This window comes from Mizuhopecten yessoensis, unplaced genomic scaffold, assembly GCF_002113885.1.
Source record: "Mizuhopecten yessoensis strain PY_sf001 unplaced genomic scaffold, ASM211388v2 scaffold10985, whole genome shotgun sequence".
NCBI classification, from domain to species: domain Eukaryota; kingdom Metazoa; phylum Mollusca; class Bivalvia; order Pectinida; family Pectinidae; genus Mizuhopecten; species Mizuhopecten yessoensis.
The window spans coordinates 451,426-470,170 of record NW_018408820.1 but is presented as its reverse complement, the minus strand read 5'-3'; the positions used below and the strand labels follow the sequence as shown (position 1 = coordinate 470,170).

Below are 18,745 nucleotides of genomic sequence, written 5' to 3'. Positions count from 1 at the left end.
TGTGACACATTGCTTGTGACGGAACTATTTCTTTTTCGGGGCTTCTATTCAAGTAGACGCCTTGGATGTGTGAAAGCACAATTCTGTATTTCATTCCATAGAATAAGAATGATTGTAAATAATTCAGTGATGGTATTTTGTAAATAAAATCTTACGGCAAATGAACATTTGTGCAATCGCAATTTACTCGCCTGTTTGCAGTTTGTCTTAAGTACAAATTGAAGTTTCTGCCATGTATCACCCTAGGTAATGAAAATCAGCACACTCATTTTAAACACGAATTCGAGGTTGTCATATCGATGTTAAAAATACGTTTTGAAAATGACAGAGCTAGTGTGTCTTCCGTGGTTTATTTAAGGAATGTTGAATCTTTAGAAATTTGTACAAGATTTGTAACGTTTTGTCTAATATATTCAAACGTAACTAATCAATTAACAAATTAATTAACTTAATCTTTTATAAAATTTTCATTTAAAGGTAAATGTCTTCATGTTTGTGTTTTCGTACATTCGCGTTGGCGAGAATGTTTTTCTGCCGAGTATGAATAGGAATGTACCTGTCTTTAATTACATAACTATACACATACTTTTCCTCATGGAGCCCAAAAATTCCCTCTGGATCCGCCACTGGTTTAACTGAGATCATCTTTAACAATTAGCACGGACATTAAACTCAAAATTGTGAAGAACCAACAGAGTGTTTGGAAAATATCATATGTTTGTACAGTATGAGCAGGAAGTAACCCATAAATAAATAATACATACATGCATATTGAATGCAACTCGCGTTAGGTGTTACATTTGTACACAGAAACCTTACCTTGCAGCTTACACCTCATTTCAAATAATGCTTTAAAACCAATTATTCTATTTTTGTTTACTAACTACCAGCTCCCCAATCTTCTGTTAACAGAGACTTGGCCAAGTCCCATTTTGAATTTACAAAATTGATAAATGAAATCTTTCCTGAAGTAACTCATTGTTTTATAAGGTAGTGATTTTGTAATAAACTTAATATACAGAACAAAAATCTCGCCATGATATAGTTTATATTGTATTATATATTGTACAATCTGTATATATGTCTTGTTTTTCCAGGCAAATGTTGACATTAAGGCATAAGTGGACAGATTATTCGTTTCTGAAGTCTGCCAAATTTATAACAGGTGTCGGGTATCGAGATTCTTTACGTTTTTACCCGTGAAATGATCAGGTACAGTTGTTCACAAGTAAAGCTATTTTCTATTCCTAACGTAACGCTAACAACATGTTTTCAATTGTATTTTGAAAGACTATTATATTTTTAGGTTGTTGGACTGCAAGTTATCAGTCGTGTTCCCAGACGAATCTTCGGATGGTGAGTCAGACGATAGTAAAGAGTGTAGTTGACTCGGGCTCCCCTTGGTGGTATCTCCGTTGATGACATCCTGCATGGCTTTGCCTTTCGTTTCCGGTATGAAGATCATGCATACCGCGGAGATGAAAAGTAGTCCCCCACATATAAAGTATAATGCTCCGGGATGGTGGTGATTCTAGAAATAATAAAATGTACTTTCAGCAGATATAAATAAAACACAATGTTCAGCAAAAAAACCTGGACAAAAGTGTCACCTTCGCCATAAATATCACCTCGTCGGTCGTCGTCGTCAGCATTATCGTTTTTAAACGCATACCCGTACACACAGCCATGTATATCTCGTCATTCATGACACACCCGACAACCAAGGACATTGCCAACTAACTGTTTTCATTTGCAACCAGACTACTTTAGGAATTTGTAACAAAGTTTCTAGGGAACGAAATCATGATAATAAACAAATAGATGTTTCTGTTGGATAATTTCATTGATGCGTGACTGTTGAACAGTCACGTGACGTACTTACTAGGTATACAGCTTGCGGTGCCACCATTCCACCAACTCTACTGATAGAACACTGCAATCCGAAACCGATGTTTCTGAGAATATAAACAGAACATTTTGATAAAGCTTTCCTGCTTCCGCACACACACACAAAAATTGAAATAGGAATATTTCCACAATCCTAAAACATATTTCTATAAAATGCTGCTATCGCAAGTAAGAAACAATCAGCGAACTTTTTTTAAAAAAAATAACCAATTTTGTTTCAATTACTTAACAATTGGTTAAAATTTACAGACAAATAGCGCTTAAATAATTATTTATCACATACATATAAACGTCTGAATTGCTTTTGTATGAAACTATAAAAAATACTAGTAGTACATAGGATACCGTAGACTTCCGTTCAACACAGGTTTCTTTGTGAAGAGAAAAGATCTTAGGAAAGGTCCTTCGTGTTTCTGTGCTTGTAATGAAAATTAAGAAGACTCTCTATTCTACCTAGTCTTACCTGACCACTGTAGGATAGTTCTCAGTGGTCAGTAACATGAGGGCTGACCACCCAGCAGCAACGCCAAGTTTGGCCGCAAGCGCGAAACCGCTCATCAGCTGATGTTTCATTTCAAAATCTGAAACAAAGTGCATAAATACTGATGATATTTTAAGCAATATCCACAGTAAACAGGGTATTATTCCATGTCGGTCATTCGGCTGTTAACGTTTCTCACGTTGTTGCAGGTTTTGAGAACACTCTCTAAAATTACAAAATTATTTATATTACGTTGCAAGTCTTTGCTTCTTTGATTATGACAATAGAGAAAGAAAAAGTCGAAAAATGGTTTTTGTGGTACGCTGTTTTATCAGAGCAGGCTTAAATGGTGTACACACTATTTCGTTTTATATATCAATCCAAACATCTATATCAGTTTATAAATAGTGTTTATAACTAACATGATCATGTCTGCGACCTTTGTAATCAAAACATATTTTTCCTTTTATTGTGTATCCACGACTGGAATCATTTTATACATAAGTATGTGATATTTGCAACACATTGCTAAACACTAAAACGATCCATTCATACATATACCTGTGATTTGTGTTACGGCAACAACCACCGAGGACATGCTTGAAATCATGAAAAACCCTAGCGCTGTGGGCTTCCGTCCGAGTCTAAAACACAAGTATTAACTATGTCAATACAAATATTTGTCTAATTTCAACACCAGATTCGCAGAAATGAGGTAATGACTGATAACTTATAGCATATTGTTTTTCAATCTGGAAGTAAAGCAGACACATCTCAATCAAAGGAGTAGGATTTTTGAATATGTAAGCTGAACTTTTTTATTTTCATTTTTTCTTAGGCTAAGAATCGTGCACCTAGGGTCAACAATATACGTGTTCATTGTCTGAAACCTCAGAAAGGTTTTTTCCGTGGGCAACAACAGCAACAACATAATAAGTAACAATTGTAATGGGGATATTTGCTGAAACTATCTAAATTTAGACTAATCAGAATCAAGGAAATTGCGGCCATTTTGTCCAATTAGAAAACAGAAGCTGTAAAGGTGTTTGCACACCTGAAGAGGGTTGTTCTCCTCGGGGGACAACAGCAACAACAATAAGTTCTCGTTGTGACTGAAACCTTTCCAGCGGCTCCCAAAACAGTCCACATAGTCGTAAACAACACACAGTCAGAATCCTAGAAACTACGGCCCTTTTATCCAATTAGAAAAGAGAAGCTGTAGCAGTGTTTGCATAACCATTATATACTTCTATAACTAATTTGTACAAAATCGACCAATATCTAAATTTCGACCAGTGATAAGTCACTAAATGGCTGTCATTTTATTCAATGTCTCTTTAAAGCATGCAGTATCATGAATCACATACAAACAACGATCAATACCTGATCATCGTCCAATCAGAAGGCAGTTTAAAGTGCCCAATTTGTCGAAATTTTGTGTTTTTTTCAAACTTAGAGGGTGTCACTTGAACATTTTTTTCTCTCAGTTTTTCGCTACGGTCTATGGAATATAACAAACGTTTTAGCCAAATACGTCCGAACGGAAAATAGAAAGCGTTTCCCACAGCTACACTTACCTACAATCGTTTCAATAGTACCCCTAAATACCTCTCTAAAGAAACCTCCAGACACCAATTTAGCAAATGAAAAATGAGAAGAAGGGAGAATAATGATAAGAAACGCAGCATCAAAAAAGGTTCCATCTTCGTTTGGATGACTTTACAACAATTAAGACGACAACAACAATCTAGCGCGTGCTGCTTCTTTATACCCTGGGGTTAAACAGAGAAATTGAAACACGTTAAATGGTGAAATTGATCATATCTTAATCGAACTTACTTGTTGGCCAGATAGTAAGTAGACATCTGCGCGGGCACCTCCACAACGCTGAGTAGAAACATGTTATAATAAAGATTCCCCGATAGACTCTGTACACCAAACGAAATGGCGTAGTAACCGTATCCACAGGACAGCCTGCAACAAATACATTCATACAGTTCAGTTGCAGTTGTCACACCAAAGAAAATAAAATTAAACGTTTACGAATACACATTTACCTTTATCAGCAAATTATCTGATCTGAAGTCAAAGTGGGTTAAATTTCAATTTCAACAGATTTTATGGACTTTATATATGTCAATTGGATTGGACATCAGGCTAGGCCTATTTAAGTCCTTTCCAAACTTATTGACAAACATTACATATATTCTGTCATATCAATCTAATTAAACAGTGCACGGGAGATAACTCCAATTAAGCTTGTGAAAGGAACATTTTTCAACTTTTATTAAATCAATTTCTGTTTATGTTTTGGATATTAACAATGTATATTTGTTGACAACCCTTCCTACATAAAATCCAAGGGATACAGGTCCAAAGTGGGTTAGATAGATACGATGTGCTTACATGTATATGAATGATGGGGTCACTTTGACCCACCATCAGCGGACTTCGTATTCCTAATAAAAGTTACTGCTATGACTCATATCCTTGAACACATCTATTGGACTAGTTATTATCGAAATGTTTGTTATGGATTTTATATACGACAAAGAATTAATCCATGGAATTATTTGTGTAGAAAAGCAAAAATAGTGTCAATACATAGATTATGACCCACGCTAAAACTCGATAGGAAAAGAAAGTACAAATTTGGAAACAAATAAGATAATAAAACCCCAGACGTTTTTTTCTGAATTCGTTTTCTATTGAGAACAACATCAGTTCTGCATAATCGCAACCGCCTTGATGTTTATAATCAAGATAAGGAACGAAAATAACAGGTCATGATGATCAATGATAAATTTGTCAGTGTAGATTTTAGCACGGCCGGTAGGAATTCCTGACTAGATATTATTTTGTTTAACAGGTCGCATCACGAGACTTGCATTATAGAACCAGTAGTTACGAATCATCTATGGCATGTAACAAAATCAGACCTCATGATCAGGAAACTATTTAGTCTGAAATTGTCTTAAGTTTTGACGTAGCCAATCATAAATAACGTCATGGAAAGTGACGTCAAACGTAATTTGCTAAGCTAAAATTAAGTATCAGATTGTTTCATGATCCCGGAGTAGAAGAGAGGGCTGATCTGCAATATAACTTAGCGAGGAAGGGACAGCTGTCGTATTAGAATTAAAAGAGTACCTTTCTTACAGAGTCTGCTTAAGAATTAACCATTTACAAGATATCCTGTATATTTTTATAATGAACACTCCATTGTCGCATGCTTGTATTATGCTCTATTTCTTTTTTTACATAGTTTTTGAAACTATATTTCAACTATTTCTCGTTTTGTTCATTTGTTATTTGTGTAATCTATATCTATAATTGTTATCACTATCTTGATAAATTAATTGTTGACCATCATACAGTTATGAAACCACTGTTGTCTGTTATAAGTCAGCAGTCGCTGTTTTGACGTTAAATGTCTCAAAAAAATCACAGCAAATAACAGCTAGTCATCATCAAAGCTTATACTACCGGTCAAAAAAGTCAACACAAACAGCAAACAAACTTAATGAACGTTTACTCAAGACACGAACAGCAAACCGATCTTCACCAGAAATCCTTATTATTCATAACTTTCCTAGACATACCTTTATCTTTATAAAACACTACGATAACAATTAAATTAAAATGAAAACAAAATAGGTTTATACTACTTATTTGCAAGGCAAAATATCCAGTGTTGATTATATTATTTTGATTACTTCAGGAACGACATTTTTTTTAAAGTTTTTAGTGTACATTTATAATTTGTGTTCCGTTACGAATAGGATAACAACATATTTAGAGTTCAGAAAGGTAAGATAAGTAAAAATTGGTTTTCGCGATAAAAATGCAATCTACTACCAAAATACCTCCCTCATACACCTACCATCCAACACCAAGCAGAACCGTGTACTTCAGAAGTCGACGTGACGTTAAAATATCCTTCACCGTGTACTTCCTATCCTTCGCCTGATCAAGGTCCGCAAGCATACGAAGTTTCTTCAAGTTCGGAACAGGTCGGCCATTGATGCGCGCCATTCTGCGCACAACTTCTTTCGCCTCCTCGATTCTATTGTGAGACACCAAATATCGGAAGCTCTCGGGGGTTACCCTATGGAAAAACCAAGAAACCTGAAAACATGGGTATTTTTTGAAGTCGTCTTTTTTAATCACACTTCTTTTGATTTTTATAGATTTATTTTAATAAAAAATAACTATCATTTTTATTAAATAATATCTATTTTGTGTTGGTGGTGTATTGATGTTGGATGCGGAATTTACAGAAACTTTAAAATAATGACTCTTTACTATATTGTTTTGTAGATTTCGTGTACAAGAACATTAGTTATAAATGTTTAATCTGCTTTGAATCACGCTGAGCTATCTTATGGAATGACTTAATGATAAAGTAGTTTCATAACTTGGGATTTAGCATTTATATGTTAAAATGTGTATTTTCAGACCATCATGAATCTATCTTGGTTTAATTCAAGTATAGCTTAAAATAATATGTACCAATTTAAATAAAAACACGCACACATACAAAAAAGAAAAAACCCATTGATGATATACTTCTGTAAGTTGATGGTCATTATGTTTTCCTTGCTGAATATACAATAACTACCTATGACTCTATATGACCTAATAGTGTGACAGATCCTTCAGATTTTTTACTATTTATATCACACAGACGTGAAGTGTTATTTCTAAATAATTAGTTATACTAACCACCAAAATAAGACCCATGGTACGGTTATAATAGCTGTAGCGAAGTGGATATAACGCCAGTCATGGAGCCACATTGACAGGAAGCCGAATGCGCATGCCCAGAGGGCCCAGGAAGGGAAGGCGACGACAACGGGTCTGTGTTTTGAAGGCGTGAACTCCATCATAAACGTATAAAATACCGTCAGGTAACATCCGGTTCCGAATCCAAGTAAGAAGCGCATGGCTGCAAACATTTTCCAAGAAACAGAAAATCCAGCAATCGCATTGCAAGTAACCAGAATCAGTAAAGCCATGAAGTAGGTCGGCTTTCGGCCGATTCCGTCCGCTATGTGACCAGCTGTTATTCCACTGATGAGCAGTCCAGTCATCTGGATTGTTGTAATGGTGGAGGATACCCAGTCCTTGTCACAGATCAAACCCCACTGTCGAAACAAAATAGCATTGTTAGGAAGAGTCAAACTGTGCATGGAACATCAAAGCCAGGTAAGGTGAGAGAACATTATCCGCATTACGTTAGGAAATGATATACATGGTACATTCAAATTCGAAAATGTAAAACAAGACCATGTAAATAAAGTACATAAAGTATATTTACTAAGGTAAGGTAGTAAAATATCCAGCAAGGGATGGTGCGGAACGGTGAGACATGGCAAGGTTACATGAAGTAGACGAACTAAGGTAGGGCAGTAAAATGTTAAAAGGAAAAACAAGACACGGTGAAACAAGGGGAACGCATATAACAGATATAACAAGGTAAATGCATATATACTTATATATATATACAGATCATGTGCATATTATGGTAAACATAAAGCCATATAGAATATCGCAAAGGAAGGTAAATAATTTAATAGTCAATAATAAAACAGTATAGAAATGTAAAACAATGTTAAGCCAGCCAGACAGTGGCAACGGTCGTGTCACCAGCTTATGGTAAACTATATGACCAGAAACCTCATCTTCGTTATAATGATAAATATAAATGTGGTTTTTGCAATCAAACTGCCAAACACATAATGTATTGATATGGCACACTGTATAATTAACAAACAAATGGTATTTGAAGAGACATTCATGAAAAATAAAGAATAATTATCTACAGTATTTATGTACATGTATACATGTCATCGTTCTAATGCCTTTCCTCAATTTCAGGTTTTGTTGTTGTTTGTTTTTCTTTGTAAATATTGAGAAATTAAAAATAAACTATTCTGTATTTAAAGTACAGCAAAGCGTTTTACTTTAACTGTTTTAAATTGTCCCGGTATTTTTTACGTGAACAAATTTTTGGGGTATAAATGTCTCACTTAACATAAAATGTCAGGTGATAGTTATTGCTTATTCTCTAACGAAAAATGATGAACTTAAGGTGGCGATATTTCGAATATCGCAAATATAAAAAATCTGCTTAATGTGGGTGTTTTCAGTACTGTCAAAGACTTGATATCGTTCATTTCAACATGGTGAGGCGGCAAACTTTGAGAGACATTGATATTTTATCAAAGCTATCTTTTATAATCCATGACCTGAATTAGAGATAAAACTTTCGGTGAAGGAGCAGGAAATACGCCACATTATATTTGTACTTAACGGTAGGATGGGTTAAGTAAAATGGGTTTATATTTCCTTTGCATTCATAAATGTTACGTATGACTGACTCAGAAGATATACTCCACCAAAAATGAACATATTAGTACGATCGCATCCCATAATTTTGTTGATAGCAGACTTCAATTTTGTTGATAGCAGACTTCAAAAACATATTGGTCATAAAGTGTCCCGATATTTCGAAAGTTCACAATGCCACACTCGCGATTAACTGATATGTAGCATCCGCTAGTGATATTTTACAATTTAACGAAGTGTTAACGTTCCACTAGCGACATTATGTGTACTTCTCAATTTGTTTTAATCAGATCGTCTGAATGTTTATCACTTTATTCTGAAAGCGGGCCAATCAGATGAGTCTAGGAAGATTACCGCCACTCGGACATATTTTCCGGAATAGATAGAGTGCATAGCCTGGTCAATGATATCGATGGCTCGGCTGAAGTGGTAAGAGTTGATATGACCAACACGGAAGCTGCGCTCTCGGTATGATTGGCCAGGATAACCGAAACTTAACAAATACATTGGTAAAACCACTTCTATCCGAGATGAGCTATGGTATAGTTAACAAAAGTAACTTTTACGAAAATTTAATACACACATACACATATTTACAAAGTGAGAAAAAGGAATGGAAGTGAAAGTTAACGGATGTACAGATAAGCGCATAAAATCTACACGATAGAAGAAGCAAAATAGATAAAGCGAATAAAAAGGAGACAGTAGAATTAAAAATTTAATTAACCAATAAGAGAGCAAAAAAATCAGAATTAATAAATACAGAAAAAAGTACGATGGTCAAAAGGCTCTGTGCGAGGCACCAGATAAGAGTAGAAGGTTTAGATTAACGGCACATACTAATACAATCATGAAAATTAACACCATTCTAATATTCTATAGACTTTATTTAATTGACTATAGATCTGTATATATAGATATATGACATGTACCAGTATATATACAGACATTATTTTACATAAGAAGAGATAAGTGAGTCAACATTCTGAGTACATAAAAAGAAATATGAAAACAGGAGGAAGGAGAGAGAGAAGATAAAAACGGAATAGAAAAAAAACCCCATAAAATAAATGTTGAATTGAAACTAATGAATATGGGTGGGGTGGGGTGGGGGTGGGGGTCGGGCAAAACAGAGTATACGCATTTCAACGTGAATCAATGTCTGTGGTAACCAGAATTTAAATCTTGTTCCCAGTGTTTAAGATCACTTGAGACCTGTATTAGACGGGATACATTATGAAGGGTACCACATGTGATGGAGAAAAAGTTCGTCCATCTGTAGTTTATTATGCTTCCAATTTCGTTTAGTTTCTCATCACTTTCATTTGGTTTAGAGTTTAAATGTTACCCTTTAATAATGTTTACGTGTCTTTTTTCTGGTTTTTTCCCTTCATTGTATACAATTATCGTTATATATTTTCATTTCATATTGCTTTTAAGAATCAAATTATGTGCGCTCACATTTAAAACGTAAAATTTGATGTAACGTAATTACAATTCAGTGGTACATCTTATGGGATCTAGAATAGTTTAATAAAGCAAAAAGGAAATGACGATTTGTATGTCTATGTCGGCGATGAGCTGGTTGGCAAATGACCTAGAGAATGACTAAAGTAAAACGTTACTGTTGGTAGATAATGTGTGACCAAGTAAAAACGAGAATATTGTTTATCCATTGTAATTAAACTCACCTCACTTACGACAGTGTTCATACCCTCGTCAAAGCGGAAGCTCATACATGTGTCTGATGTAGAGTTCACAGAAGTATAACATTGTTGAAAGGATGCATTTCCAAAATCTTGTGCAGAATTCAACGTGCTGTTTATAGAATTTGAATGCCTGTATGATGTCACATTGTGAACGTCATCTTCACAACTCCATGATGGAATCGCGCCGGCAAACGTCATGACGAGCATGCTCCATACGGGTCCTATTTTGCTCATGCTCACGGACGAGAACATGAGAACCTGGAATCTGGAGAATCCCCCGGTCTCGTCTAACAGGCTTTCTAAATACGCACTGGTCGCCGACATTTTTACGAATCAGTAGAAGCTCTATATAAAAAAAGATATTGTATACATGAACATGCAAGTTCATTGTGATGTAATATCAGAATATATCAGATAGTATTTTATAAGAACACACACAAAAATACCTCAATTTGAAATAAAAAGAAAAACAACATTATACAACTACATGTACATTTAATTAATATCGTGATGTCCATTATTGAGCTATTTGGGGTTGTCAGACTTAAGCATTTCATGTCAGAACTTTGATCCCTATCATGGCTCAAGGATGTTACATTTATGTACGGGGTATTTAACTTGTCGAATTTATAAATGACAAATTGGGTTTGTTTTTGAATAGTTATCGGATATTAAGAAAACTTGACAATATGTTGACCTAATTACTTAAATTACAGAAATATTCAGGTTTTTAAGTTAACACTTCATTAAAGTCAAATGTTCGTTGTACAAATTATAATTTTTGTGTCATAACATAAGTGAAGAACGGACGCTAAGATGATTTTCAATAAAGGATGCCCAATATTGATTGCGGGTATATGGTATATACGGAGTGATTATAACCTATAATTGATATTAACAGAAATGTTATTTTTATAAATGCATAGTTATTGAATATATAAATATGTTCTTTTTACTAAAACACACATCGAGATATCAAAAAGACGTTTAGGTATATGGCTTCTTCACTTTAATGTCAGATTATCTATAGGTTACACGATGAAACTGTAAAACATCTATCTTCAGGGAAAAGCCATCAGCATGTAACCATTTCGTATATGTATAGTCTTAAATATTTACTGATTCATAAAAGTTTGTGATACACGTCTTAATAGACATTTCTCATTTTGAGGCAGACCTACCACGGAGCCAGAGACGGACACTGAAAGTAGTACAATCAGGGAACATCTCAAAATTATTTTTCATTTCTTCTGTATTAAGGATTCCTGTCCGCTGCTTGCGACAAAACACTAAATAACGATATTTTAGTGCTCCTTACCTACAGTAACATCCCCTGATTTTCATTACATGCACAACGGATAAACTTCTCTAGGCTGATCTCACCTTACTGGGTTTTCTTTCAGAAAAGATTGTTTTTAAATTATGATTCATATTGACCCCCCCCCCCCCCCCCCCCCTCGTCATATTTAAATATTTTGGTATTTTGGTTGTGTTTATCATGTTACTGTTGCAAAGGAACATTCATAAACGATTCTTTGTCACGAAGGGATGCTTATAAACGTCCTTTTGTCCAACCACCTCTATACACAAATGTGACGAAAATGTGTGTAACAAGTACCTTCAGGATAACGCTATTATAAAAACGTGTAAGCGTTAAACATTTCTTTCGTAATATGGAATATCGTGTCCTAAGAAGTTTGTGGATGGTAAATTTAATCTGAAAAATGTGATCCCTGTCACTCTGGTAAAAAACAAACTTCTTCCAACTGATTACTCAATCGGCGTCAGAAAAATACAACAGACGTCCCGGGTGAGATCCTTAACAAGATATTGACATTTCAATTACCACGGTCACATAAACTGTACCTGCCGCATTGAGCCACGAAAAATACTATAACGACTGTGGTTACCGATTACATCATTGCTTACCTGTTCGCTTACCTGTAGTCACTCACATGTGCGTCTACACACTCTCATATACCCTATACGCTACGTTCCAAATACAATTATTTTTGAAATGACCCCTGTTTTTGATTGTCTGGGTATCTGTCTACACGCTCCGTGTTAAGTGTACCCCAAAATGAGAAAGGTCTAATACAGAGCCATGTTAAACATGAAAGCGAGTTAAAGACAGGCAGATATTATCGATGTTTTGTGCCACTTACTTAATAGGGTTGGTTCATGCATCCCGATGCCATAACTTTAACCAGTCAATGGTAGGGGAGCCGACCTAGGCATAATCAGCTGTGGTGAATTTGACAACAGCATTGTCGAATGTTGGAAAATTGACGATAGGAATGTATATAGTGGGGGAGTCGACCATATCATTGTCAACTGTGGGGAAGCTGACCTTAGCATTGTCAACTGAGGGGAAGTTGACCGCAGTTCTGTCAACTATGGTTAAGTTGACCATGACATTGCAACTGTGGAAAGGTTTATCACAGTACTGTCAAATTTTGGGACGTTGACCTCAGCACTTTTCTTTGCGAGGAAGGTGACAGTACTGCTGTCAACTGTGGAAAAGCCTACCACAGACCGCAACACTGCCAAATTCTAGAAAGTTGACCACTTCACTGTATGCCGTAAAACATGTCAGTAAGATGAGAACCGTAGACTCACCTCCTGCTAATTAAGATGATGAAGCTGGTGCAATAATTTTATTAATTTATCTCGAAGTAAAGCATTACTTATCATATTTAAAAACAAATATTCCTCATTTAAAATATGTTATTTTTTAGCCTTGATTTATTTTACATCTAATTAAGAAGTCATTTCGAGTGTCATATTTCGTCATAAAAAGATATGTTAGCCTATTTCGTATGGTAAGTTATAAGGCCCATGACTTCTAACATTAAACAAATTCACTTAATCGATTTTTGATTTTTAATCTTGAATTGTTATTGGGACAAATCCACTTTTACCTGACCTTGTCATTTGCTTGCAAAAAAACATGGTATTATATTTAGATATCCAATGAATTACTTACGGTTTCACTGCCAAATGTACCTATGAATTATTTTTTGGCAATTATATTCAAAAAGAAAATTGAGTTTAAATTACGGCATGTACAAAACTCAACAATGGAATGTTCTAGTGTATTGCCTACCTAGGGACAGGGGACCTTTATGCTAACTATAAATTATTATTAAACATTTTGACAGACTTTTCAAAACATTTGCCAAATAGTCAAACAAACAGTCATGCTCTAGTTTAAGTGTTTTTTTAAGCTGAACTTAAATGAGAAAATACTTTTTTTGAAGAAACAAAAGGTCGAACGGGCGTGTTTCCCCCCCCCCCCCCCCCCCATCTATTATTCACTTATGTTATTATCACGTCTCATTTGGGTCATCTTCAAGACATTTTTTCAATGCAAAGATTATACAGTGTAACAAATAAGCTCATCCTTTAAGATTGACTTCAGTACTCTATGCCTTATGTGTCTTTGTTTGAAGATTCTACATATAACTAACATTACTCAAGTGGCATTGAAAAAATGGCCATGGTCATTTATTTCAACAAACATGACAGTGTGTAACTACAAGGTACATGCTAAATTTTAACATCAAAACTTCATAAATCTTTGATAGAAATGGTTTGGAAGGTTTTACCTTTGACCCTCGTGACCTTGTAAGAGGATCAAAATAATTTATAATAACACGATTGACACTTTTTCACCCGAGTATTATACTGGCAGAATATTGTTACTCTTTGACCTCATTGTGTGTTTGAAGATTTCAGCACATATGACCTCGGTGACTTTGGTCGTTGGTGACATAGTATATTATGAGCAACAATGATTGCCCTATAGAATTTCATGCTACATGTTAAAATCATGATTTTAAACCGATTGCTTATTCAGAAGTTGTTCAAATACTCTTGACACATTTGACCCCTGTGACATTGAAAGTGTGTCGATTGTTAAAGCCCTTTGCCCCGTTATAGTGAATATTTATTTAGTATTATGCTCCTTCTACCATTACCTATATGCTGAATTGCATTTGGTTAACAAAATACTAGAAACTTGAAACCCTTATTATCAGGTGAAACTTAAGTTTTTGTTCAGTTATTATTTATCTGAAAGGTGTTTTAGATACATTTATATATACATGTACTTTATCATCTTCAACTCAGGAATGGATCTATAGCCAAAACACAATACAAGCAACTTCATTGGTTACATTCTGCCTCACTACTATGTCAAGCTATCAAAAAGCACGTTTTGTCTGCTTATGCAAATAAGGGTCATTGCTTCCTGAAGGGTTTTAGTTCATCAAACAATGACGTAAGTATTGGCAGTGTTGAAACATGTCTTTTAAAATTCTTTATTACTACATTGCGTTGAACAGGTTATCGCCAATATACTAAAATGGAGGTATTAATTTACAATGACAATGACATTTACAAATTGAAGATGATTATTGGAACAGAAATGCATGTGAAAATATATTTTACGTGTGACAATACATTCTTCTAAACGAAAATGCCTTAAATGTATGTTAAATGGCATTACTTACCCGAAGGAATGATTATCAACTTTCCTCAGTACAGTTTATATGAGCACATACACATCTCTATGAACTCTGTCTATGTCTGTCTGTGTCATTTCGTCTATGCTAGTCGTTGATATAACGTTCATGTTTAAATACACATACGTAACATGCCGCTTTTTGTTATCCTTTTAAAGAGTGTTGTATAAAACTCGCCGGCGTTTAAAACTACCGAGTTATTCACGCATTGGTTTGTTATGAACACCGATCAGTTTTGTTATGAAACACATGAATGCACACATCTGCAGTCCGTGACAGTCACTGTTAAAAAGCACCTGTTCAAATGTCGTCTCTTGTCCATTAGCAATCACTATTATAATGATAGCTATATGGTCAAGGAATTGTCACAAACCATCACTTTGGTGCAAAATAAATCACTTTTATAAATCATTAAGCTGCTTCAGTAACAATAAGTATATATATATATCTTACATTTTACAACAATAATTTTAAGTTATATTAATCTCTAATTTTGACCCGGATTGGGGGAAGGGGGCGGATTACCCGGAGAAAACCCATATAGCCTTGCATGTGACCCAATACTTTTCAACGTCCGATCGGGAAATCGATCCCCGAACGCCTTTGTGAAAGGCGAGTGTGTTACATGTGTATCCACTGCGTCACCTGACCACCTTATAATGTAACTCTCACTGGTATAACCAACCAGACCACTGTTATAAATCACTAATTAATATAAAACAATCACTGTTATTACGCAACATGTTTGCTTTATAACGATCACTGATATATCAAGTCGGTCTAATTACAATCACTGTCATAATTTACTAATTAATCTGATAACGAACATTGATATATCATTAAAATTTAGCCAAAAAGACACTCACAGTTATAAATTACTGATCAGTCTTATAACGATCACTGGTATAACAAGTAGGTCCTATACCAACTACTGCTTCTTATCTCTAGTTGATCCAATAGCGGATACTGTTACTAATCATCACTAGTTGGTCCAATTAACAGTTTTGTTATAACATCACCGATCATACAGGGGTAGGTTTCTCTTTATATTAAGTACAATCACAAGAAGTACAAAGAAAGGGAAATTACCTGTTTTAAAATGATTTTCGTGATGCCGAATATCAAAAAAAGTAATTAGATAGTGCATCATATGACCAGCTGTAACAAAATATGTTATACAGTAGCAATATTGACTAAGGTTACCTGAGAGCTGTATGTCTTTCTGAGGCAAATTACGTTCCACACAAACTCTGGTCTCTGTATGTATAGCCTCTCCCTGGAAAGCCTTACATGAGTGTGTTATGTCTCATAGAGGTCTTGTTCAGAAAACGAAGTATCCACAGCCGGACATTATCTGCATTAAATCAACTTACAAACGTTGTATAAACACTGAATGATATTTCTTTTAAGTGTCGAGAAGTGTGTTATACGCACCAGTGAAAACACTATTTATATGAATCGATTTATATCTTCTACTGAGAAGAAGAGAATACTTTATAAATCACATATGCAGGTGCATGATGGTCATGTGATGCCATTTAGGTTTTATATAAAAGATTCTCCACGCGTCACTGACTTCTATTATAGCTATATTGTGATCACATAGCATTTCCATTGGAGGAGATTATTAACGGAAACCCTTTTCTATTCCAGATAGATAGTTGTAGATTTTAAGCACAATGTTTTATTGAGCGCTTACAGTGGACAGTTAATAAAGGAGACTTAACAATGTGATAAAAATGTCAAGAAGCTCATTCTTGTCCCTACAGTCGTAAAACATGTGTCTTTTAGTTGATAATAATTTGTTGACCTTTATTTGAACGATGCGAGTGACCCTTGTTTGACCTCAGCAGAATTGTATTGTGTACGACACAGATGGCGATGTCAACATTCAGTATCGTCGTTATTCATGTCATCGACTTTATAAAAGCAAAACTCGGCGATCAACGGGAACTAGAATCAATATTAAATGGAAGAAGACTTGAAAACTATATCAAAAGTGGTTATGGGCATTGACGATTTGGATTAGAATGTTGATCCACCAGATTTGCATTACAGACACCACAAAATCCAGGTGCAAAAAGGAAGTCATTTCTTCTAATAAATTATGTTTAAATCGACAAATGAAAATACAATAACAATAACTTATTAACTGTTAAAGGTCATGTTTACAGTTTCGATGGATTCAACGAAAATAAATGTATTAAGCGTTAGCATTTTAGGCGTATCTCACATGAGGAGGAGTCAATAAGTCAAGATCTTTCGAAATCCCTCCTTCATTTAACGTAGGCCGTCATGACAGGTACCACATAAGGTGATGACAACATTCACAACGTCATGGATACCAGGGCGTGTATTTAGGAAACAGTTCTCATGTTCAAACTCAGATTTTTTCATTTTATGAATCTTAAAGCCTAATACATTTTTAAATGTTTTCAGCTGATTGTTTTTTATTCTGTTCCATGATTTATACAAGATGCACACATACAGATGGTTTTAGCACAACATCCATGCTTGAGCACGAGAAGGGTTTCATGAATACGGGCCCAGATTTCGTCTTAGGATCGTTGTGAAAGTTCACGTTGTTTTTTTCTACTGTATTGTATTGGTGTCTCCTCAGTTCCTGAGTATTCAGGTTCATATCAATTTTGGATAGAAGGTTTCATAAAAAAAAGTATTAAGGCAAGCAGTAGAATAAAAGCAAAATATGGTAAATTTTCCTATTTGAAAGGAATATTGCATTATTTAATAGTTGAGGAACTATAAAGGCTAAGTTAGTTTTAAACACAAACAGGAAAATGAAAACTTGTTTTGCGAGCTTTCGATAAACGTACGTTTCCTTTGTCAAGCAAAAGTGCAAATGACCGATGTCTTTACTTAGCCTTTGTTAGTTATACCAAACTGGTAAATCTAATTCCGAATGTTTAAGGAGCTTTGTACCGATTTTCATCCGATTATCTTGAAAAAATTATAAGGATTCTTGCAACTTCACCATATTTGTAAATACACATAACAAGCGCATAATTGATGTCCAAGCCCACCTGAATATCCTGTTTTCGAAGCGCTCATACATATACAAAGTGCATATGAATTATTTATTTTATGACCTGAGGAGTCTTTGCAGGTCAATTCCATTCTTCATTAATTGCAACATGCATACGTATAATGACCGTAATGGCTATACGAGGTCATATACCGGTTTGCATAATGGGTTTATGTGACAGTCTAGCAGCAACACTTATTTTCCTACATTAGATTTTCTTCTTCATATGTATTACAGCATGTGGTTATAGATATTTTACTGAAATTTGAATGTGTCTTATTTTCAGGCAGAAGGAATTGACTTAGAATAGTATACATACTTAGATATTACATGTACGATAGTCGATCAACACTGGAAACAAGAGTGGTTTTAAGAGGCTACACGTTCCATTCATAAACGTTTTATTTTGTTTTATTTAGGATGACGTTTGGACTATGGCATTTGGACCCCGTTGACAATAACTGATTTGCTTAATAGTCCAATAATGATATTTTTTTCTAATTAAACTTTTGAGAAAATTTACAACTATTGCTGTTTTTCTTGTCTTAATACAATGATCATGAATCCCAATGTACATGTGTATAAATACTATTTTTTTTTTTTTTTTGATATTTGAGAATATGTACTGGATGAAAAAAGTTCAGTTAAATTTTAATAAAGCTAACAAGGCTTTGGACATTTGCGCCATGGTGACGTGTGTACAGTTGTGTGTAACTAAAGGTATTCA

General features: G+C 34.8%; 1 protein-coding gene across 2 annotated transcripts; it reads right to left on the bottom strand.

Moving 5' to 3' along the window:
- Positions 1-1,037: 1,037 nt before the first annotated feature.
- LOC110464366 (solute carrier family 22 member 21-like) lies at positions 1,038-16,432 on the bottom strand. 2 transcript variants are annotated; one of them, XM_021519554.1, is made up of 9 exons: positions 16,179-16,432; positions 10,432-10,794; positions 7,115-7,536; positions 6,273-6,497; positions 4,229-4,363; positions 2,951-3,033; positions 2,372-2,489; positions 1,883-1,955; positions 1,038-1,531 (listed from the first exon to the last, which is right to left on the bottom strand). In XM_021519554.1, exons 2-9 carry the CDS (start codon positions 10,771-10,773, stop codon positions 1,295-1,297), a joined length of 1,635 nt encoding a protein of 544 aa, XP_021375229.1. In that variant the 5' UTR covers positions 10,774-10,794; positions 16,179-16,432; the 3' UTR covers positions 1,038-1,294. The 2 variants fall into 2 exon arrangements, with proteins under 2 accessions (XP_021375229.1, XP_021375228.1); XM_021519553.1 differs by lacking the exon at positions 16,179-16,432 and adding an exon at positions 14,964-15,102.
- Positions 16,433-18,745: the final 2,313 nt, after the last annotated feature.

Excerpts from the sequence above, each read along its gene's own strand:
- LOC110464366 (XM_021519554.1), bottom strand. The coding sequence starts at position 10,773 with ATGTCGGCGACCAGTGCGTATTTAGAAAGCCTGTTAGACGAGACCGGG. Across the intron at positions 7,537-10,431 it reads TGAACACTGTCGTAAGTGAG|TGGGGTTTGATCTGTGACAA; the intron begins GTGAGTTTAATT and ends TTGTTTCGACAG. Across the intron at positions 1,956-2,371 it reads AACTATCCTACAGTGGTCAG|AAACATCGGTTTCGGATTGC; the intron begins GTAAGACTAGGT and ends TTATATTCTCAG.